Raw genomic sequence first — 24,791 nt, forward strand, 5'->3', positions numbered from 1 at the left:
TGTTGAGCTTGAAACTTATTCATGTATAATGCACACTGATGTTTAACATGCATCTTGTTTTTTTTAATACCCTAAATGTGGTGAAAAGATTTTGCTGTCATGTAAGTCATATATCTGTGATATCCTGCATTTCATGATCTTGGTGACTTCCCTCCAGTTTTATGTTTTGGATAGTGCACTGAAAGTCATTTGTTACATGACAGTTGATTTATATTTAAGAAGTACTTGACTGTTGCTCTGTTCTTTTTTGTCAGTGCTTAATATTTGTACATAGTACCTGATCACATGCAACAAATATGTACAGATATAATTTTTTGGTGTGATCCAAACTGCACTTCAGTATTCATTTTTGCTACATCAAATCAGCATAAAAGGGAAAAGAAAAAAGGTCACTCGCAGAAAGTTGCTGTTACTGATTACCTTAGAAATACCATACTGAGACAATGAAGGGTTATTTATTGTTTAGTCACAAAGTGGTATTAAAATACTGTGTTTTAAGATTGGAAATAAAACAGTATTTTCTAAAGAAAGATAAATTTTTGCCAATTACATTAACTTATTCTCTTAATTCATAATATGTGTCTGTAGTTAATTGTACCATAATAGACAATCTGTAGGTAATTGTATGGTAATAGACAATCTGTAGGTAATTGTATGGTAATATAGAATCTTTAGTTAATTGTACCGTAACAGTAAATATGTAGTCAAAAAGATTTCCTGAAGAAGTATCTTAGACAATTAACACTGCTTGAATTCTAAAATTTATTTTCTGTTCAACTATAAATAAAGAAATTATGAAATATAAAAAAATAATTAAATGAACATTAATAAACATTGAACATTTAGTCATCAGAGTTGTTCTGCTGCAGTATTATTTTACACAGCTTTAAAGTAATTATGAAAGAGTGAGATAAAGAATTTACAAGTCTTGAATGTGTATTTCTATTTGTGTCACAGAACAAAAACTACACAACAATGTGAAACAAAATGAGTTTGTTACCAAAAACAATCAAAGAATGTAACTCAGGTTTTTTTTATATATTAAGGCTAGGAAACAGTATAGTTACAATGCAATTAATTTAATATTTCATAAAGACACAATATGTATAGGAAACTTTAGTGCCATGATTCTCTTGTCAATGCACACACTGTCCTGAAAATAAGAAAAATAGCTGAAAAAGTGTACATTATAACTAAATGTAGTAAATTTACATGGCTTAAGCATTAAAATTTAAATCCAAATATAAAACTATAAGAAACTCTTGTTGCAGACTGTTATGTCACAAAATTATGAAAAATCAAACAATTGCCAAATATTTTATATACAGTAATATTAGTTCATTTATTTACTGTTTGATTTTTGTTTGTTTACACTTGCAGTATGTGTAAAGAGGTCACAAAGTGAATCATGCTACCTTGTTTGAATGATTTGTCTTTTTTTTTTTGTTTATTTGTGCATATTACGTTACATTTATATTATTTCTGTGGGTTTCATTAACAAGTAGCATTCATTTAAACAATTTTTTTAAATAGGTGAATAAAATTTCACATAAGCTTTAACTGGGAAAAAGACTGAAGTGCTCAGGTTTCAAGTAGTGTGTAAAATATATGCAGAGGAGAAGACAAAAAAAAACCAAAAAACAAAGCAATGAAGACAAAAGCAGATTAAGAGATAGGAGTTAAAGAGACAGTAAGATACATAGATAAATACATACATAGATACAAAGAGTTTCATTTGTAATTGAAGTCCTAAAATACCTGTTAGAAATTTCAGACTGTCAGCAATATCTTACCACTCGTTATCCCAGTTATGAAATGAGGCACTCTTATTATTACTACTTGAAAATTACAGTGGTCTGAGGTCTCTAGCTGAAATTTAACACTGTCAATAATATTTCACCACTCTGTGTCCTAGTTTTGAAATGTAACCATATCATTAACAGTGCAGACCTGAAAGCACTAGCTCAGACTTTTAATATTTCTTAGTTGTTCCTTTAAGTTGAAAAAAATTGTTGTTTGATCCTTAAATATGTCTGAAAATAGCCATGAAGGTATACTGTTAGAAGCAGCAGTCATTTGTTATTTAGTAAGAAGTTGTTATTATAACACATTACTGAAACTTGGCATATTGAACATGTAATACATAAAACACCCATTTAAGCTTGATCTTTGTGAATCGGATATAATTTGTCTTTTGTCAGCCTCAGTAAATCCAAACTTTTACTAAATGGTTTTATCAAATTTTGCGTGTCAAAGTTGTTGGACTTGTGTTAGGCTCATGTGGACCTAGGCATTTTAGGGTCCTACTGGTCCTAGATCAGGTGTTCAGAAACAAAATTTGCAGGACTGATTCATTTGTATTTGTTCCAGATTGTGGGCTTGACAGCTTCTGTGGGTGTTGGTAAGTCCCGGACCATTGACCAAGCCAAGACACACATCAAGAAGCTAATGGCCAATTTGGATGCAGAGGAAATCAGCACTGTCTGCAACAATATTGGGGAACTCAGTGAATATGTGTCTGTTCCAACTGAAGGTTTGAATAAACTCTCATAGACAGATTAATTATTTTAAAATGAATTTGTGTGCCTATAATTTCTCTATTGCAAAAGAATTTAAAAATAAAATAAATGTATGCAATGTTTTGCCAAAAGTCAATGACATATATTTGTTTTCAGTTTAAACTTAAGTAGATTTTCTGTTTCACTAATATTTCATTATCAACACATTGATGCAAGTCTTTGTTATAGTTTTGTTAAGTTGAAAGGTAGCAACAAGTCATTGAGCTGCATAGGGTTTGGAACCAGAGTTTGTGCAACTGTACTAGTGGTAAATAAAGTCTACGTGTACATTACAAACTTTTCAGTTGAACATAATGTTTATTGTTGATGTGTCAAACTTTTAATTACGTTTTTCAGCTTTACAATAGCAGTTTATGATATTTTGTTACACCTGACTGAAAACTGGTCAATCTTACGGAAAAAAATAAACTGCCTTACTGAGATGGACTTGTCAGGGTTGGCAGGTCTGCTCTCCAGTTACTCTCCAACTGATACCAAGGCAGAATTTACAGATGTAATTTTCTGTCATGTACTACAATTTTTAGGTGGTTTCATCATTTTAAAGATGGATGTGAATCAATGGGAAATGATACATGTTCTGGAAGACTTTTGTCTTCAGTTGGTGAGTGAGGAATGGCCGTTCTGTGGGGGCAATTGATGAAGAAGCTCGATGCACATTAGGAGATATCTGTTGTCATTGGCATTAATTTGTCATCAGCTTTTACTGTGTTGAAAAATCATATAAAGCTCAGCAAGATGAGGCTCACATTTGCTGATGGCTGATCAAAAACATACTCAGGGTGAAATCACCTAACAGTTACTTGCCAAAAGTGAAAAGAGTGATCAAACATTTGAATGAGATTGTCACAGTTGATGAAACATGGATTTTGAACTTGACACAAAGAGAAAATAATAAAAGTTTGGATTGGAAAAAACAAGCCGAGATCAAATTGCTTGTCATTGTTGGACGGTCGAGAGAGTTTTTTAGTTTTTTGTTGCCTTATTTTAGATGCCAAAGGCCTGGTCATCCAGGTATGTATACCTGACTCTGTTAGTGTCACTGGTCACTTTTATGCTTCTAAAAAGTTGCCAAAAGTTGTGTAACACTACTGTACCTCCCTTCCACACAACAATACCCATAGTATTACTCTTCCCTATGACAATGTGCTAGCATATAAATGCACCATTGTGACATACTTTCTGAAGGAGCACAGCATCCAAACTTTGTCACATTTTCTATACAGCCCTGATTTAGTTTGAAGCGAATTTTGCATGGATCCCAATCTCAGAGATTCACCAAGAGGCAGATGATTTGAAAGCTGCCATGTGATTAGAAATACAGTTTTCACTTTTTTGCATAAATTGTTTATATTTTTAATACATACAATCTCTGAAAAATCATTTAAAAACCTTGCTCAAAATGGTGTCTACAAATATAACATGTACCAGTGAAAACATTGTGTATTATGTCATCCCTTTTTGATGTAAATTTAAATCATTGTGAAAGCATGTCTCGTTTTATCCATGCATGCTTTGTGCCAATGAACATCATAACTGTAAAATACTAGAATTTTGCTTGTAGCTCATTTTCAGATGAAACTTTAGACAGTAATTAAGACACATTATTGAAGCTCACACTTCATCACTGATTTTTGGACAAAACCACTGAATCAGCATCATGTCAGTGAAATCTGCTGATACACACAAATGTTTGTCCATTAAATAATCCTGAAATAGTTGAATTAAACAAGACCAGCATTCTCAAAACAAAGTCTGATCTTTCACAAGCCACAATCATTCATTTAGTATGAGTTGGCTTGATAGGTGAAGTTTTGAGTAAATTCTAGTTGTTGAAGTTGGTTCATAAATGAGGCAGGCTCCATGCATACCAGATCTCCTGGATTGTCCAGTAGTCTTTCGGTTTGAAACCCCATCTTTTGATCAATCGATTTTCTGACAATAACTTCTGAAAATCAAAAACGTGCAGAGCATAGATATTTCCAGCTAAGACAACATCTTTAAATCTTGGGTATTTTCTGATAAAACAATGTTCAATAGACTGTTCACAACTACTGTAATCCATCAGTCAAGTTGTTATCGACAAAGAACTAATCAAATTGTGGCTCATAACATACTTTGATTCATTTATTGTACACATACATTGTTCTATTCATCATTATGTCAGTATTGAAGAATGTGTCGTATATAACGGATCGCAGGCAACCTGACTAGTATAAAACAATTCTTTATCTATTTGGAAATAAAATAAGTTAGTACCATAACATAAGAAAATTAATAAAGTTTAATAAATATTATTCACTAGTTAATTTTCTTAGTTTTGGTATGATGTGCACTTTTGAGCTTATATTTATCAATTAATACACTAATCTCCCTGATTTGGATCCAATCTCCCTCATTGTGACTGATCTTGATTTGGTCCCAGAAAACAAAGTGATTCCTTTATTTTTGAGTTTGGTTGGCATCTGTGTTCTTTGATGGGCTCTAAACACATCAGATATTGTCACTGCTTGCTAATTGCCTTGAGCAAGGGGCAGCTGATCATGTGTTTGCATGTGAAATGATGACATATGAACAGACAGGGATCTAAATTTAATTTTGCGACTCTTGAGCCACAGTATTAATGACATGGTCATCAAAAAGTAATTGATCAAGCAGCTTTTTCAAGAGTATTTTAATGAAGAGATTTTGACCTGAACTTTAATAACCTATTAGCTTAGTGTTGTCAGGTCTCTTGGCTCCGTTTGATATTGAGTATAAGTGATTGATCCTCACAAGTGTTTGATTTATGCTTACATAGATGTCGTAACATGATGTATTATGAACAAAGAAAACTTTTTACTCCCAAACCACCCTGACATAGTCTTGTTTTAAAAAACCCCACATGATTTTCAGTAATCTTCAGCATAAAAAATCCACCACTTCAGTATGCACGTAACATGTATAAACGGTAAACAGTCCTGCATAGAAATGTTATCAGATTATTGTTGGGGCAGCTTATACAACAATTAAAAGGCAAATAAGTCTGGCATAAACAACAGGCATTTCACTTATTACTTAATTTGCTGACCGTAGCTAGGGTGATGTAATAAGTATTATGAAGACTGCTGTGAATGAACCCATTGTGCTGTTTTGCATAGGTAAAGTTCACAAAGTGGAACAACCCAATTAGTTTTCATTTATGGGTAAATCAAAGAGATGCTTGATGCATGCTGAAGAACAAAAGTTATTACACATCATTACCTTGAATGAGGATGTTTAAGCGATTTGTGTTAAAGATTATTGGCATGTTTGTCAACAGTGGCAACATTTCTTTAAGTCACATTTTACTCCATATATATAATGCAGAGCGTGATTATTTCATTTGTTGGAATAGTGTTCAAGTATGATTCATTTTTGAAGGTGATTCATGAAGCAATAAGCTATCAGTAAAGCTGCAAAAAAGATTTCATAACTCCAGGTCAATGGAGGTTTACTTTTTTCAGGAACAGATGCAAGATGGATTTTAATTCTTTGCACATACTGCAAAACAACACATCAGTATAAGTAATTCTGGAATGTATGATGTCCATTGAAATTGGGCATATTCAACACAATGAACTGAACATTTTGATTAGTTCTCTTTATTATTATTGTTGTCTTAATCTTGTTAAGATACTGACACATACTTTTCAGGATGATTTTAGCCATGAAATAGATTTATTGAAAGATGATAATAATCAGGCCCTTGTGTTTGCACAGTTGATTTCAGTTGATAAAGTTTTAATACCCAAAGTGGACAAAGGCATTACTTCTGTATTACCTGTAAATCCCCTCTTAAACTTTAAAATATGATGTCCCTCCCTCATTCCTCCCAAGGGAAATGGTCCCATATGTGATGTATATTTATTTTTATATAGAGATAAGCATATCTCTTGATCAAAATGCATCAGATACAGTTCTGCAAATGCTAATGTCATGGTCGTCAAGAACAATTATTTCTTACCAGGATTACCTTATGAAATACAGCAAGAAGTTTGAACACCAGTACCATCCAGTCTCTAGTGAGTGCATAGATGAACACTAATGACACATGCATTACCTTCAAGCCCTCTACTGAACTGTTGAAAGCAGAAAAGACTGCATCTAATTAATATTTTGCTATCTGATGGATTTTAAAGACATAGCTTGATGTATGTTTTTATTAATATATGTGTGTTTGTGATTGCAATTGTGTAAGTGTTTGCACCTATATGTTTGTGTATAGTGATGATATTTGACAATGGTTAATTTACCAACTATTTCTTTTGTTTTGAGTGTATGAAATCCTTCGAAAAAAATACAAGTTTCTTTTATTCAGATTTGTATTTTCATTCATTTTTTCTCTGGGCTTATATAAAAAGATAGTTAATTCTCAATTGGACAACATTACTATTTTTGGGTCACATGCACTGTTAGTACACCACTCCCTCAAAAACTTGCGCCCTGATAACTCGCAAACCCACTTACAATGCGGGGTCAGGCAGAAAACCAGAAAATACCCCAGAATTGATACCTATTTGTTGAAGAAAATCGTGATCAGAATTGGTAACGAAAACTTTGATATATCGCTTGTTTTATCATCGAAAACGGTAGATAGGACCTGGAAATTTTAATTAACATTATGAAATTATCAACTATTAATAAGAAGTCATGTAATTTATTACATTTTCTTTCCAAACAACATTCTTAGTACACTGCAATTAATCATATTCAAGGAAATTCTGATCAATGAAAATGTCACTTACACTTAGTGGAAGCAATATTTTAATAAATAAATACCAGTTAAATAATTTTTTTATCAACTGAAATTTGTGTTCTAGTTCTTCTTTTTAGTTCCTTTTAAGTGTAATCATCATAAATGCAATGTAAAATGTGTCAATCTTCTGTAACAGCTATGTCTGTGAGCACTTCTCTGAAAACCTGTGTTTTGATATCAGACTAGCAGAAGCATTTGTTGTAATGTTGCACAAAATAAAAATCAGGCCTCCTTTTCTGTTATCATGTTAATTACATCTTTTGAATCTAATAAAGGCGTTAAAAGGCATATAAGTCCTACATGCTTAAGAACCAGCAGCCCTTGTCGTATGTCGGGTAACTCATTTCTGTTCATCAATAAAACAATGGTATAAATGTTATTGTGTATGTAATCTAGTTAAATTACCTTAAATTAACCTACTCAATCATAACTGATTAAAAATAGCAAGGCAACCAGGCAAAATGAGTACTTCGTAAAATAAAGAGCTTTGTTTCTTAGATATGGACCATTGTGGGGAAAACAAGTTTCAGAGAATTCCTGGATTCCCACATAGTTATATCCTCAAGAATGATAAGAAGTTGCAATGAAATCAATGCATCAATATTTTTTTAACTGAGCAATACAAAAATTGAGTTTCGATGTAGACAATAGTTTTGTGGAATAAATATCTGTTTTTGATAAAAAGGAATCCTGTTTGATAGTGTTTCAACAGTTAGTCTGGTTACCTGCTTGTAGACTCATTGTTTCACAAAATACTATTAAACACCACTCTGGGAACCAGGCTACTCAACAAAACAAAAAGCTGTGATGTAATGCACAAATGTTCTTGTGTACCGTGTTGGTTGTTGAAACCAATTGGAATCATGCTATCAATCTTTCAGATTTGAGACATTTTGAAAATTAATTTATAGAGAATAACAAACAACTTCATCAGAAAAAGCACTTTATTGACAATTATTCTCAACATGATTATAAAACGAGGATTTGGTCATTGAACAGCCCAGTCCCCTCCCCCACTCCATGGTTCTCTGGATGTCTAGTGGATTTTTTAAAGTCCCACGCTAAGTTGTGTCATCACTTATACTGCGGTCTGTGTTTTTGGACCCCGATGTGCATGAGTTATCGAGGGAGAGGTGTTTGTCAAGACACACTTTTTTAGTCTCAAAATACCCCCAGTGTTATCTGGGAATATGGCAGGTATGTACTAACACAGGTATGTTCACCATTGAGATGACTGCCATTTTGTATTCTTTGTCTGGGGGGTTAAAACATGATATTAAACACATACAAACATGCAAACTTTGACAAGTAAAATCCGGAATTTAAGTACCTACAAAAATGTCCTTTTGACAAAAGCATGGAAATTGAGACCCACAGAAATAAATGATGTGACAGTAATACAATGCATGTCAACTTTTAAATGATTTTAGAAATGCAACCAACTCTTCTGTGCAAGTTGGAGATCAAAAGACAGTTTGTACTTAATTACATTCATATGGAAACACATTCAAATCATCACTGTGACGGTAGATTGATACTTTTCACATCTGAATACAAGAGGGCATATCACATTTATGATGATTATTCTGAAACCAAATTAAGAGATAAAATAATCATAAATTTCACTTGAAAAGACTTATTTAAGCTGTATTTATTTCTTAGAGTATTGTCATGGTATATAAATTGATCAATATTTTATCATATATAGTTATTTGTAGTGTACTGCAAATTGAAAACACTAATTTTATAAGCTTTATAAAATTGAATTTATTTAATTACTTTTATTCTTGGAAATTTGCCCTGAAATGTGCTTGTTTATTTAGTAAGTAGAATGCAAGAAAAAGGGCCACTTGCTTGTCCAGAACCTATGTTCCATTTGAGAAGTAAGGAGAAAATCCACTTGCCTGACAATTAAAATCTATTAATATATCCCATACAACATTTCTTGCAATTCAGAGCTAAAGAGTAAATCTATATCTGCAATGCAGACTGATGATGCAATTGCATATTATACATCTAGGTTTAGCCCAGGTTATTTACATGAGGGTGTGTACAGTATTATTTATAAAATGCCAAATGCCTAATTCATTTCTCTAAAGGTATTTATAAAAATGTTAGAAGAATGTGAATAAAAAGAGGATATATAATAAATACAAAAGAACATGTTTTGTTATGAGTCGGGGGAAAGAAATCTTTTGATATGGCATAGGAACATACATTTTGGCCTGATAGCCTTGACATTCCTACGCCATATGAAACTCGTTATTTTGACCCACAGTGAACAGAACATGTCATTTTTTCTCTCTCTAGAAGAAAAAAAAATTTGGATTCATGCCTAAACCCAAATTGTGAGCAGGTTCACAAGTTATCAAGGTACAGGTATATGTAATAACTAAATATTTACCAGATATGTATCAGGTTAGGGTGAGGACATATATAGTGATTAAAGAAATCTCTTAGTTGCTGTTATGTACTTTTTGACTGCCTTTAAGATCTGTTTTGGCAAGAATATTTTTCACCAAAAAGTTATGAGAGAATATTGAACATCACTTTTTTGTGAATATATTATGTGCTAACTTGCTGAATCAACAGTTATTCATTGGTAAAAATGTAATGCTTTACAGTATATAATTCAATACTGATGAAACGAATTCTATTTCATTGTATGATATACTGATTTATAGCTGAAATGAAAATTGAACATTTGAATCAGAATACATTTTCATTTGTATTTGAATGAAAAATGTATTTATTTATCTGTTGAGTAGCAATACTCACAACTCGACTTAGCAGTGGATTATACTGATATCATTTGACTTAGTGGTGTTTTGGAAGCTTTTGTAAAGGTAGCAAACAAGACAATGAAAACTATGCAGTGTTGAATAATTTATGAGATGACAACCTCATACCTTCTACAACACCTCAAAATTAAACAATCACAAGGTAATCATGATATCAAAAGTTTACATAGTCACATTGCGCACACCATCACCATAACTTCCATCTTTGTCAATCAGGCACTCTTAAATAATGTCTTACTTGGAAAAATTTGATGAAGAACATGGTATTGAACTGGTGGCATATCAAAGTCAACAAGCTTTCCAACAAATTAACCTAATAGGGACTTTTTAGCACTGTGAATTAGATACCTGGATTTCTGTATTTCCGTCTAATTAGATTTTTTTGCATGTTCAAATTTAGGAAGAATCAAGTTCTTTGACATGTACTTCTTTGTAATTGTTTGTTAAGACATGATCTACCAGATTTATGTCCTCTATGGCTACCCTAGCAATAATTGGCTTCCATAGCAACAAGGTAGAAAATGTACAACATTATCCTTCTGTCCCATCAGATATGGCTGTTGTTGCTATTAGTTGACAAAAGAGACAAAAGAACTATCATGGACAGACGTTTGCTCTAAAAATGCCTTTCCATATGATAGGGAGAGTCGTACAATGAACCCTTTCACATTAATTCAGAAGATGGCAATCAAAGTAAGTTGCATCAAGTAGAAGCATATCTAAGCACATTATATGCCACCACTTTCTATCAAATAGCTTGAAGTTATTCTGACATGAATATCTTTCAATCCAAGGCATCTACCTTTTTAATACATTTACTTTTAATGCCAGAGGATGTTAAGTCACATATTTTGATTGGTGTCTTCCATATCTGGGATACTAATTCACCAACACTTATAAAACATTGTATATGGATACGTTTTCGAAGAGTAACTCAAATCATATTAAAACTTGTTGTTCTGACTTAATTTTCACTCTTACATGACTTTTGTATTTTCAAGTATTCATTTTTTATGTGACCAATATCTTGAACACCATTAAACTCAACCATGCCAGACTATATCATAGTGACCTGTTTTACAAATTCGATTATCAGTTGTCTTTTGAACCATTTGTTTTATTGTACCTTCAACATATTGAACTAACATAAAAAAATGGTATTCAGATGCATCTAGGGAAGAGTAACATTGCCATACAAAAACTTGGTGACTGTAACCTAACTTTCATGCTTTAGTGACTCAAACATACTTTGCATACTGAGTGTTCTGTATATTTTCAGATCTTCATTTATTATGCAATCGATATGTTAGACCTCATTTCACATAACATGATAATTGGTATGCGAATGCATGTCAGAAATAGTAACTCAGCCTTATAAAAATTAGATTATTCTGACCTAATTTCCATGCTTGAGTGACTTTGTATTTTACACCTACCTATTTCTCATGCCCTCAGTTTTACTGTGCTCTATTTTAGCCATGCTTAAGAAAATTATTATTTTTGGCTGAATCTCATTAATAGTAAGGTAGCAGTGCCAAAACTAGTCTTATTTTTTAACTTAGTGATGTTTATAATTTCAGCTATTTATTTATTTTATTATCAGTATCTTTCACCTTATTAAGTTTAGATTATTCAAACTTTTTTAAAAGCACTAATGAATTTTTTTATATCAGTGCATCACAAATTAATGTGTAATATATTTGCAGTAATATTTCCCCTCATGGAGGCATAGTCATTAGTTTCCAATCCTGTCCAGGCCAGACTGTCTGACATATTTCTTTGTTTGGCTCTTTACTCCCATGGCCTTATCATCAATCCTTGATAATAGTATATTGTCAGCTACTCAGTTTAGCAAAGGGATTTATGTTTACATGTGAACAATTTCATTTTGGCTCAAAATGCGACCATTTTTGTTTTCTTCAGAGATAGTGACAGTGGAGAAAAGGGAGAATGATGAGTTTGGTCAATCAGTTACTCAAGCGATGAACTTAATAGAGGATCTTATGGTACAGTGTGATGGTAAGTATTTCTTTTTGAATTAGATCTCTTACTGAAATGTTAAAAAACAGTTGAGACATTAATTTTAATATCCCCACCCATATTCTGTATTGTTACCACTCTATGATCACAAACTTAAGTAACAGAAAAGAATCCAAACCACGAGGTTTTATAAAACTTAACAAACAGTTTAATTATCAAAATTTAAATGAAAAATATGAGAGGAACTTACAGTATTATGAATGAATCCAAGCTAGTCCTTATAACGGTCTGTGAAAGTCCTAAATGAAAGAAAAGTTCCTCATAAATTTCAACAGTTACAGAAAATTATTATATCCAAATAATGAGCAGTTTCTATTTAAACTGAACAGTCCAAACAAATGTATTTCACCTCATAAAATATCTAAGTGAAACATAAAATACATCTGCAGACTTACAACAGGAACACAATAAGTGTGAATGACTCCAGTATTATGAAGTGAATCCAAATTAGTCCTTATAAAGGTCTATGAACGTGCTAAAGGAGTGAAAACTTCCTTATAAATTTCAGTACCAATATGTACTAGTACCCCAAGAACCATGACCTCAAGATGGCATTCCTTCAAATAATTTATAACAGTTCCAAAATAATATTATAGTCCAAATAATGAACACTTTCTGTTTCCAAGTAACAATCCAAACAAATGTTTTTCCTCTTGAAAAATATCTAAGTACAAAGAAGAACACATCTTCAGACTTAAAACATGAACACAGTATGTGTGAATGACTCAAAAAATCAGAATGAATCTATTTGCATAACTTTCTCCTTATATCCACCGTGTATTGTGAATGTACTTTGCAATAGACCCCACATGACACTATTGATTTTACGTCAGTTAAGAATATTCACATGACCTCGTGCAACCAATAGGAAGCTACAGAATTATTCTGGAAACAGATAAATCCCATTAGTCACTAAGAAACTATGCCATAGGTGCCATTTTAAGTCTTATAATTAAGAATATTGCTACTAATTGTCAACAGACCGCTCCGGTGGCCTAGTGGTTAAAGCATCCTCCCCGGATGCGGGAGGTCGTGGGTTCGAACCTCAGCCGAGTCTTACCAAAGACTTCTAAAAATGGTACTAACAGCTGCCTTGCTAGGCACTCAGCATTAAGAGGTTAGTGTTAGGAGTGGTTGGCCTGGTGTCAGGATAATGTGACTGGGTGGGACATCATGCTACATGTCAGGGGCATGATGCCCCAGTGCTGGACATCATTTTAAACGGCCACGCTGAAGACATCATAGCGATATGACTGGAAAATTGTTAAAGCTACGTTAAAAATCTAAATCACACACACACACACACACTAATTGTCAATACATACATAAACATCTGTTTATAAATCCTATGCAGTATTATTATTCAAGTCACATAAGCTAGACTGAACTAAAGGTATTATATACACATTACATCTTGAATAAGAATTATAAAAATTAGATAAAATCATGCACCAGGAGTTACAAAAAATACAGATATACATAACAACATATATTTTTTTTTTTTCTCACAAGCATAGGTAACTCAAGATCTTAAATCATGTAAGCATTATTCAGTTTGAAAGCATTAATGTTGTTAGGAGAAAAAAGAAGAGATGGAAAGAACAGAAGCGTTTTTTGTTTAAAGTTCCATCATCTATTATGTACATGTAGAACTTGTGCATGTAAAAAAATTTAGTGCCTTAAGTTATCTCCCGACAATGATCATGTGGCACAATATCTACCCACTTACCGTGTCCCATTCCTGGAAATTGTTTGATTCAAATAGGCAATTTTTTATTTCTGTACTCTCAATAGCATATTGTTTTGGTCTCAAATATTAGAGAAAATAATTAGCATTATTTTGACAAGTTTCTTTCCTTCATTTTCCATATGCATGGCAGTGTACCATGCATTGACATTCTAGTTTTCAAAATGAAAATGTTTATTTCTCAGCACTGCAAAAGCTAGAAAACCCAGAGCAGTACATGGCTGTACTGAAAGCCCCAGCATCAAAGGGAAGTGACCAGTACACACAGTGGGCCAGCAAACTCTGGAAAGAGACGGCAAAAATACGAGAGCCAGATGTGCGCAGATTTATTAACCCCTGCAGAAATCACTTGCAGGTAATAGATTCTACTGTCATTGCCCTAATTTCTTCTAAGATTTCATACACCCCTACTTTGCAGATTTTCTGACAGTCATGGTCAGTGATTTTTTTATACTGAATAAGATCAGAAACAGAAGGGTAATTTAATTTAATAGAGTGCCTAGTGTTTAACAACAAAAAATAATGAAAACCTGTACTTCCTCATAGAGACTGTGAATAGTTTCCATTTTCATTTCGTCAGTAATAGTTTCACATAATGATCTCTTTATACATTATATTATAGTTTTGTTTTGCAAGTTGACATTAATCAACAGGCATGATAAAAGAGATGTTGATTGCCATAAGAAATTTTGTTTTCAAATTTTTCCTGCAAAGAAAGAGTACATATTTGCTATAATTTAGTGATAAATTTACACCAGTATAAAAGGTTTGCATAAACCATTTAAATATTTTTTTTGAAATCTCATTTAAATCCATCTTAAACCACAATGTGATTCAGTCCCTTATTAAGTTGCATTGTTGATGCCATGCCTAAATTATAAAATGTTTCTTTATAAAGAATATGCTTGTTTTATTTTGCACATTTGTCAGATAAGTATTGTGTATTAATCACAAAAAATATGTTGGTGTATGAAATTTGCTTAATATTTACACCTGCCAAATGGAATATTTTAAATCCCATTAAACTCACACAAATTAAATCCAATATTCCCATTCATGCAAAACTGTGTCATGCAAAACATTAGGCTGATACATGGAGTTGACATAAAGAAGTTGAAACCTCACACATGCACTGAATTAAATCTATAAACTGCATTTGCAGCTGGGTATTGATGTTACTTAAAGATAGCCAAAAAACCCAGATATGGCAATATTTTTGACACAAGTGAGTAGTAACTTTCCTTCAGTTGCCATGTTGGCCATGAAAGGTAGACTGGCTTCTTGTCTCTACCAGAAAGTTGTTGTTTTATTGTTTTGGGATTAACACCATTTGTCAGTGGATGATAGGCTAAGACCTAGGTAAACCCTGGTAAAAAAACATACTGATCCAGTGGAAGCTACTGGCAGCTTTCTCACATACCCACATTGTCTGAGCTGGAGATTCGAACCCACATGGACATAGGTGATAAGTGCAATGATACTGTCTTATTTTGGTCACCATGTGCTACACCAGTATTTGTGTTGTACTCCCATTTCAGCGATATAAGGGGTACAAAAGCCCCCAGTCCAAGAAAGTAGTGGAAAAACTGACATATCCATTTAGGTAGTCATATATTTAAAACGTCTTTCTTCTCTAATGTTCATGCTCAAAGATGATTCTTTTGAATGTGGACCAACTCCTTCATGATGGTCTGGATTGTAATAATGCACACTTCTCATGTGCCACTTTATCGATAGTGATTACAATGCAGATACTGAATGACTGTTCAAGCTATATAAAAAATCATGATGCACATCAGAGTGGATGATACTAGGAACTGTCACTGATGAAATGTGAATAAAGAAAGCAATATTTTTTTGACTGTTTTACATGAAGACTTCAGTAGTCTTCGACAGTCTCTCTTTAATCTACAAATTATACTGAAATAGTTTAATACACTAAGGTAATGCTATGTGGCAGTTCTATCAACTTGAACACCACTGTTGATGTCAGAAACAATTGATACATTGATTACAAAGATTCTGATTTGTTATGCCTGCATTACAGCACATCAGCAGACTCCAGATATGAAAATAATATTAAATCTTGCCTCACTAGCACAAGTGCCCCAAGTTTTTCAGAAAATTTCATTGAAAATTATGTTTTAGTCCATAAGTTATTAGACAAAAAAAACCTAATTACTTTTGGGAATCTGAACATAGTGGGGATGGTAGATTGTAGATTCAGAAAGGACCTTGGCAACCCAGGTCTTCAATTCATTAAACTTTCAAGACTTAGAGTAAGAATTTACTAAAACAATTTAGAATCAGATATGTCTTAGTGACAGACATTGTTATGTAGTTTTCATATCCATGGTTTATACAACCTTGAAAAAATCCTTAAATTGAGGATTTGACATGAAATTTTGAAAATGCTTATCTTTCACTTGAAAAGTATCAGATTTTATTGGAAATCTCCAACTTTTCCTAATATTATTTGAATTTATCAGAGGGAATTTATACCATTCAAACTTTTAAAAATGTATCGCTTTTTAAATAAAGAATTTTTGTTATATATGTATCTTCCAAAATAATTGAACCTTCCATTCTCTAATGGACCTACACATGATAATACATAGGTTGCATGACTGGTGAGTATGCGAGTCCAACATAATGGTCGGTTCATGTTTGTACCTACCAACAAAGTATGGCTGAGTGGTTTAAAGCACTCACTGGTACGGATCACTGCCATCTCACCTCCGTCAGCATGGGTTCGAGTCTTGGGTTTGACCAATGTGGGTATTTGAGAAAGCTTGCCAGTAGCTTCTTGTGTGTTGTTTGTTCTATCCTGGGTTTCCCGGGTTCTTCCTCCACCATTTATACTTTCCACCATGTATCATATTTACTGTATATGTTGGGACACAATAAAATAATTTTTTTTCTTTCTTGTTCCAGAATTTATGGTGAAACATTTTTTTCACTTTGGTCATGTGTCCCAAGACTTAAGAAACAAAAAAAAAATTATATTGCATTTGTGCTTGCCCCTCCCACACACTACACGTTGCAATAAAATAGATAAATAAAACGCTTAATTGATAATAAAATGAAAGAAACTAATGTTGTGTTTTTATCATTTATTCCTTTTTTCAACATGAGCATTAAAGAATAAAATATATCCACAAAATCCATATAAGTAGTGTAGGCTTCCATACTGTAGCGTGTATCAATTATGTCTGATACCACACACCATTTTGTTCGTTGACATGAACATTGAGAAACAGTTATGTGAGGATGTGCTCAAAGGTTTGACTGAAAACTGGAGCTAACAAAATCGCAAACAAGAGGGAAATAGTCAGCCGATATCTTGAAGATGCCATTCACACATGACAGGGTGTTGGGTGCAACAAAGAAAAATCAAGATTGAATTTTATCCAGGTCCACTGTATGACAGTATCTCGTAAATAAAAATCATCATTTGAAAACACATTCACTTGCGTGCAAGTGACAATTTTTTCACCAGCTCGGGTTACAACAGTATCCTTACCCACAGACATCAACGCTTCTTTGTATTAATTGTAACCACAGATGCCAGGCACATAGAAGTCCTGTTGGTGAATAAACACAACTGGCAGTGAGCAGTTAACTCTTTCTTTGAACCTACCAACAGGACATCAAACACAAAAGGTTATTTTTATTAGAAAGCAAGCTGATCTCAGAAGCTGACTTTGGTTACTTTTTTTTGTAAAGGATATCAATACAAAGGTTATTTTATTGCAAAGCAAGCTGATATCAGAAGCTGACTGTGGATTCTGTGAAGTGAGTCGATTTTTTTTTTTTGAATATACAAAGACAGCTGAGATATGGAAGCAAACTTGGGTTCCTTTTCACATGTATTCACAGGAAAAATGAAAATAAATTGAAACAGTGAAAAAAATTGTAAAGTGACACAATATAGTGTTTTGTGGTCAGATGTCGATGACCCAGCATCACCCACAATATCTGGAGAAAATAAAACCATGTGATGAATTCGTGAAGGCCAGAAGAGAAGCAAATGATTTCGCAAACGAGAGGGAAATAATCAACCGATATATTGAAGACAACTGCCATTCCCGCATGACACGGTGCTAGGTGCAAAATAGCCAAGATTAATTTATATCCAGGTCTACTGTATGACAGTATCTCATAAATAAAAATCATTATTTGAAAACACATTCACTTGAATGCAAGTGACAGTCTTTTTGCCAGCGTGGGTTACAAAAGTATCATTACTATTTACCCGCAGACATCAGTGCACGTTTGTATTAATTATTACTACAGACGCCAAGCACATAGAAGCCCTGGTGGTAAATAAACACGACTGGCAGCCAGCAACAAACTTATTCTTTGAACTGACTGACAGGACATCAAAGACAAAGGTTATTTTTATTACAAAGCAAGCCAACCTCGGAATCTAACTTTGGACTCTGAAGCCATTTTTTTTAAGAGGATATCAATACATATGTTATTTTATTGCAAAGCAAACTGACCTCGGAAGCTGACAATGGATTCTTTTAAGTGAGCTGAATTTTTCTTTTTTTAGTTTTGAATATACAGAGATGGCCGAGATATGGAAGCTAACTTTCGTTCCTTTTCGCTGTTTTTCACGAAAATTTTGAAAATTAAGAGAAACAGTGGAACAGTTTATAAAGTGACACAATATAGTGCTTCATGTGTAAACATTGATGTCCCAGCATCACCCAGAAGTTTTGGAGAAAATAAAATCACGTGATGAATTCGTGAAGGCCAGAAGAGAAACAGATCATTTTGCCGACAATATGATCATTAACATAGATGAAACTCTAGTGTACTTTGATCACATTCCTGGATGGACTGATGATAAGATGGGGGTCAAAATTGTAAGAGTTAGCAAGACCAGTGCAGATTTGAAAACATCTGACTTTTGTCCTTGCAGTTTCCACTTCAGGTGATCTGTTGCCTCTAACAATTTTTCATGGTATGAGAAAGCTAAAAAAAATATTCATGTACCGAAAGAATGGATCGTACATATGCAGGAGAAGGGTTGTGTTAATGAGATGCTGCTGCAGTGGATTAAAGAGTTTTATCTCAAGTACACAGTTTTTTTTTTGTTTTTTTTAAAATTCTGTTGGAGTGCATTTTCCAACATATAATTTTCGATTGATTTAAAAGGTGTCCCACAACTTACGACTCGAAAAAACGATGTGTCCCAGAACATACAGTGCACAAAAAAATTACTTTTAACATTAATTTTTGGTATCCCAACAAATATGGTGTCCCAACATATATGTTAAATATGGTATAGCCTGTCTTGTGCTGAAAAATGGCATTAAGCCCTACAACAACAACAACAACAACCAGCAAAGTAGTTCTGTAGTTTTACCTTGAGTACAAGTTTTATATGTTTTTGAAGACTCCTGTTGAAAGACAATCAGATTTGAATTCATTCTGTAACAGTTTCCTTTATCTGTTTCTTACACACATTTATAGTGATTATTTCCTATAACAATTTTATTGCGCTGGTCAGCGCTACTACAATAATAGCAGATGATGTGATGCATGCAAAACTAATAACCAGTCTCCCATTGCACGGATATATGGACAGCGTTCTTTTACCTACTAGGGTCTAGCAGTGTGGAATGAACTTAGACACCGAACTTAGACACAAATGTCGTTTAAGAGCGCTCTTAAAACTCACCTATTTCGACTGCAAGAACAGACATAATGACCTAATAATGTTTCCTTACCTTAAATATTTTCAGCATGTTTTATGTTTTCTAATTTCATGGTGTTTGTTTTGTAATCATATCATTATATATGTTTGTTATGTTTTAGGTGTTGTCTAATGTTGTAAAGTGCTTAGAGCTTCTAAAGATTAGGCACTATACAGAGTCCTCATTATTATTATTATTATATTTGCAAGAAATCATGGCCAACTGTGCATGGCTACAGATGAGCAATAGGGTTTTGTTTTGTTCTAGTAGGCAAACCACTGCAACTGTATAGTTGATGATGCCGAGATTGAGCATGTTGTTGGAGCTCATGGGGCTGCAGAGTGGTGATCTTTTTGATCAGCACTGCTAGTATTGCCCTCTTCACCTTGTGTGAGAGTATGAGAATTCTCGTAGGAGGCCCACTGCAACTGTTATCGATTCAGTTCACGTTCTTGAGGTTGAGCTCATGGAACTGCACAACAGTCATTTCAACTTTTTCGATGTGAGTGATGTCACAAGTTTTGTGACACAAACATGGTGGCTTATTGATCAATTAAAATTAGTGAATTCAAATGAAGAATTTGGTAGCAAGAATCTGATTTCCTACAAAATCTCATGTAAAGTGGCATCAATTCAAAGGCATATGTTTGCTTTAACATCTAAAAAATGGACACACAAGCAGAAACATTCTGAGTTGATGATGGCAATGAGGAATTCTACCTAAAAAGTGATGATGACCCACTCACTCGGGCAACACAACACTTGGGACAAATTAGAAGGTCTCTTTGTAGGAAGCATCACAAATGAACTAGCTGAAGGATCTTAATTCTCTCAGCTCCAGGATCATGCAGGGACTGCAGTTCTGAAAAATTGCTGCTGTTGTGAATTTTGCCATACGAACTCAAGTGAAGAAGTTATTACAGCAGTTCATGTGGCCAGAGAAATGTAAGAATATAACCATGACAAAGGTAAATCTGGAAATTTGCTTAAAAAATTTCAGACCATGATAGGTTTTCCTGAAACCCAAGTGCCAAAAGTTTAGAGGTATCCAGTGTGGCACTTTATCAGGTAGCATAATTTGCCTGCTCTCCAACAGTTTATTTAGAAGCCTGTTTTATAAGATGCATTTATTCCTCTTAATGCTCCAGCAATCAAATCGACAATTTGAAAGAAACAAAAATCACATGGTCAAAGAAGAAACAGACCAAATGTGGACAGGGCTCAGCTTGGCAGTAATGGCTGCCACCAATGATGCTTTCTGGAAGTACTTGTAGGGATATGTCTTTGTCCTTACCTTACAGCTGAATAGTGATTTTTTTTTTCAGTGCTATTATCACTCCTGTCAGTATTATTGTTCTCAAAACCATTTCAGATTTCCAGAAAAGAAAGCAAGTAACTTTGGACATTTGGATTTTAAGGACTTTGCTGGAATGTAAAATTGAATGTTACTAGTTTCAAATGAAAACTTTTCACTGCACAATAACTTCACTGACAGGGAAGTGGTTAAGTGGATTTTGAAAAACTTTGTCATCCATCCATCCATCTATCTGTTTATTCATCAGTAATGTGGTTTCCATGATAGCATTATTGGGAACTGTTGGATTTTAACCAAATTGGGTTGTCAACTTTATATTGATGAGTCCTCAGAAGAGTTCTGTCATAACATAAGAGTTATTATCACTGATTGCCTGTCCCCTAAACATTTTGTTTCTGTAGATTAACATTCCCAAGAATTGTTTGATTTAAACCAAATCTGGCATGCAGCCCTATCCTGATGTGTCCTTGAATGAGTTTGATTTTTAGTTTTCCATGGTATTATTTACAGGAGTTTTGTCCCTGTTTGCCATTCCCCTGATTTTGTCAAAAGCTTCAACAAGATTTGTTAGCTTTTCATCAAATTTGGTATGCAGTTTTATATTGATGAAACCTTGAAGGAGTTGTTTCCATCATTCCAAGACATCTTTTTACAGGAATTATGTTCCTTGATTACCAGTCCTTTTGACTTGAGTTTGTTATGTATAACTTTACAAAAATTCAATGAATTTCAGCAAAATTCAATCTGGAACTTAGTATTGAATAAGTTTGATTTCCAGTGTTCCCAAATATTGTTTGTAGGAGTTACGCCTTTTTAGCTGTCCACCTGACTTTGGAACCACAGAAAAATTTTTCCAAGGTTTTCCTGGGTTTGTAAACACGTATGGTGTAGGGCTTTATATAGATCAGGCCCCATTTCTTTCAAAAGTGTTTACAGTTTCTGATTCATTGCATGGTTTCTACATAAATCTTTACTGAGGAATGTTGGATGTCAGCCAGTTACATAATGCACTTTTATTTAGGACTAATATAATCTTAAATGTTTATGTGGGCATTCTCAATATTTGGTGGCTCTCAAATCATTTTAAAGAATAGCAAGACCTTGAATGAATTTGAGTTCATGCGTTCCATGACATAATTTACAATACAGTAAAACCTGTCTTGAAAGACCACTGCTATGTGGGACCACCTGTCTTGAGAGACCATGTTCTCAATGCACAGATTGATTGATTTCGTAGCATTATGACCTGTTATGAGAGACCACCTGTCTTGAAAGACCATAATTTGTTGGCAAAAGGAGTGGTCTTTCAAGACAGGTTCTGCTGTATATACCCTTTTAGTCTCAGTCCTCCTGACCTTGGTTTCAGTAGTAATTGAACGATATTGATAATGTCTGGGAATAATAGAATCTTTGTTGGGATTTCGATTGAGACAAGAAAATCCCAGTCAAGAGGTTATATTATTTGTCTCTCCATGAGGTTATGCCAAAATCTACCAAAATAGATTATTTTTCTCACCCGATTTTTTCCCAGCTATATTAAATTAACCCTGCACCCATGCAATTTAGTTAGCAGGTTCAGAACACAGTATTAAGCAGGTATTATTATTGCTTCTCACTTTTATGAAAATCTGAATAATTATCTAAGTAGAATCTAGCTTTATATGCTGCTTTAAGAAAAGGGAAAAAAAATATGAAGAAATAAGTTATAATTATTATTTGTTAGAAGCATTGTTTATCCTGCATATTAAGATGATTATGTTAATGAGGGCAATGGGGTGACCTGTCAACCCTAAGTACACAAGTTCTACGCATGAGAAAATAGAAACATAAAATCATTTTATATTATTACTGTATTATCACATTTAATTGAAAGGTGTCATATGAAAGTGACAATAAATAATTCATTTCTTTTATACGGTTATGTTTAACTTTCATCAGTTCTAATTTGGAAAACATTCTATGCTAGGCAATGGTTTGTAACTGTGCAGCGGTTTATGTCTACTGGGTACAGTTCTAACAAAGTGTGTAGTGACAACAGGAAATTACTAATTATTGACTCTTTTGGAAATTTATATTTTCTGTCTTGGAAATATGGCAAGTGTTGCTATCACTAGTGCATTGATACGCTACATGGAAATTTATTTGTGGAATAGCTTGTGGACTGATGAAGGAACCAGTCTGACATGTAAGTGCAGGAGTTTTCATTTGCAATTGCATTATTTATTTGACTTAACTGGGGCAGATTGTGGGTGTTCAACAAAGTCAAAAGAAACTAGTTTGACAGCACATTTCTGGTTTTTGCATGCTTTACAGTAGCACTTGAGAGAGTTTATGTGGCCAGTTTTGTGTATTGCCTGTGTCTGGAGCTCTATCAAATAGCTCAAGTTATCAAAATTGGAGGGACTGTAACTTGCTTTATGAGTGAATTTCATTTTGTTATATATCTGTTTTTGTTGTTGGATTTTATAACAACTCCATCAGACACAGCAGAAGACATCAAGGGTTTCTTTCTAAAAGTAGTTCCTAGCATGTGGACACCATGACTGAGACGACAGGTCTGAGATAACAAGGCTGAGATAGGAAAGGTAAGGTTTAGCAAAAAAAGGAGGTTTCTCTGTTGCATGGGTGAGAAAAAAATGTGATTTCCAGCATTCCACAACATCAGTTCCAGGAATTATACCTAGTGATGGTCCTCATGGCACTTTTGACCACAGCATAACCTTAGCAAGTAATTTGGATTTCAAATAAATTCGATATGGTGTTTATATTGAAGAGACCTTAAAAAGGTTTATTTTCTAGACAGCACAACATCACTTAAGATATTCTGTCTCTTCCCCATGCATGCTCTCTCTCCCTGTCTCTCTCCTTCTCTCTTTCTCTCTCTCTTTCTCTCGCTCTCTCTCTCTCTCACACACACTCACACACACACACACACACACACAGAGCAGTTGCCTGTCTTACTGGATTTGGTTTCTGAAGCCTTTTATCAAGTTTTGTTGGGTTCAACCAAGTTTGGCATGTGGTTTTATAATGATGAATTTAATGCTCCACATGATCTTTTAGAAGAGTTATGGAACCTGACTGCCCACCCTCCTTTGGTTTCAGCAGCATAATTTTATGAAGGTATGTTGGATTTCAGCAATCATGATCATGCACCATTTTATTGAGGAGACCTTGAATTCCATGTCAGAGTTTAGAGGACTTGTCTTTTCAAAAATGTCTATTCTCCTAACTTTGTTTTTCCAATATAAGTTTCTCTGTGTAAGGCCAGGCAGAGTAAATTTAATTAAGCTGGGTGCTTTGTGATATGTACAATACTAACATTTATAACCATGGGCAAATATATTTTTATTTTAATTAATATTTATTAGAAATTTTAACATCAACAGTTTTTATCTTGCTTTGAAAAATTACAGATTTACAATGAAACTCTGATCATCCATAATGATGCCCGAACCAGGGATGCTATAGACTACATGAAGCAGGAGATGTCAGTGTGGAAACAAAGTGCCATTATGGATAAAAATGAGCAAAAGCTTCAGGAGTTGTATGAACGTGAGTATTACCTACCTACAACAGTTTGATTGTTCAGAATTGGTATTTTTTAGCAGAGCAACACAAGTCAGTTATTTATTGCCAAAGTAATTGGAGTAAAGTGCCACGGCCAAGAACACCCATGGTACTTGACCCAGGCTGATCTGACGGTAGGATTTGAACCCATGCCCTTTCAGTTGCGAATCCAGCATACTAACCACTGAGCCACCACACTTCTAAAACAGTTTGAACATGATCATACATTTTCTTCATCACTTCATCAAGTGTTACGA

General features: G+C 33.9%; 1 protein-coding gene across 1 annotated transcript in view; it reads left to right on the forward strand.

The window, feature by feature from the left end:
• Window positions 1–24,791, forward strand: part of LOC149794709 (ATP-dependent RNA helicase DHX58-like) — a 104,329-nt gene that overhangs the window by 48,955 nt on the left and 30,583 nt on the right. The window contains exons 10-13 of the mRNA XM_089964328.1: window positions 2,371–2,533; window positions 12,078–12,173; window positions 14,127–14,296; window positions 24,381–24,519. Coding sequence (XP_089820454.1) covers window positions 2,371–2,533; window positions 12,078–12,173; window positions 14,127–14,296; window positions 24,381–24,519 — 568 coding nt within the window. The remainder of the gene's footprint in view (window positions 1–2,370; window positions 2,534–12,077; window positions 12,174–14,126; window positions 14,297–24,380; window positions 24,520–24,791) is intronic.

Source organism: Sinohyriopsis cumingii, chromosome 7 (assembly GCF_028554795.1).
Source record: "Sinohyriopsis cumingii isolate HCF-2022 chromosome 7, ASM2855479v2, whole genome shotgun sequence".
NCBI lineage: Eukaryota > Metazoa > Mollusca > Bivalvia > Unionida > Unionidae > Sinohyriopsis > Sinohyriopsis cumingii.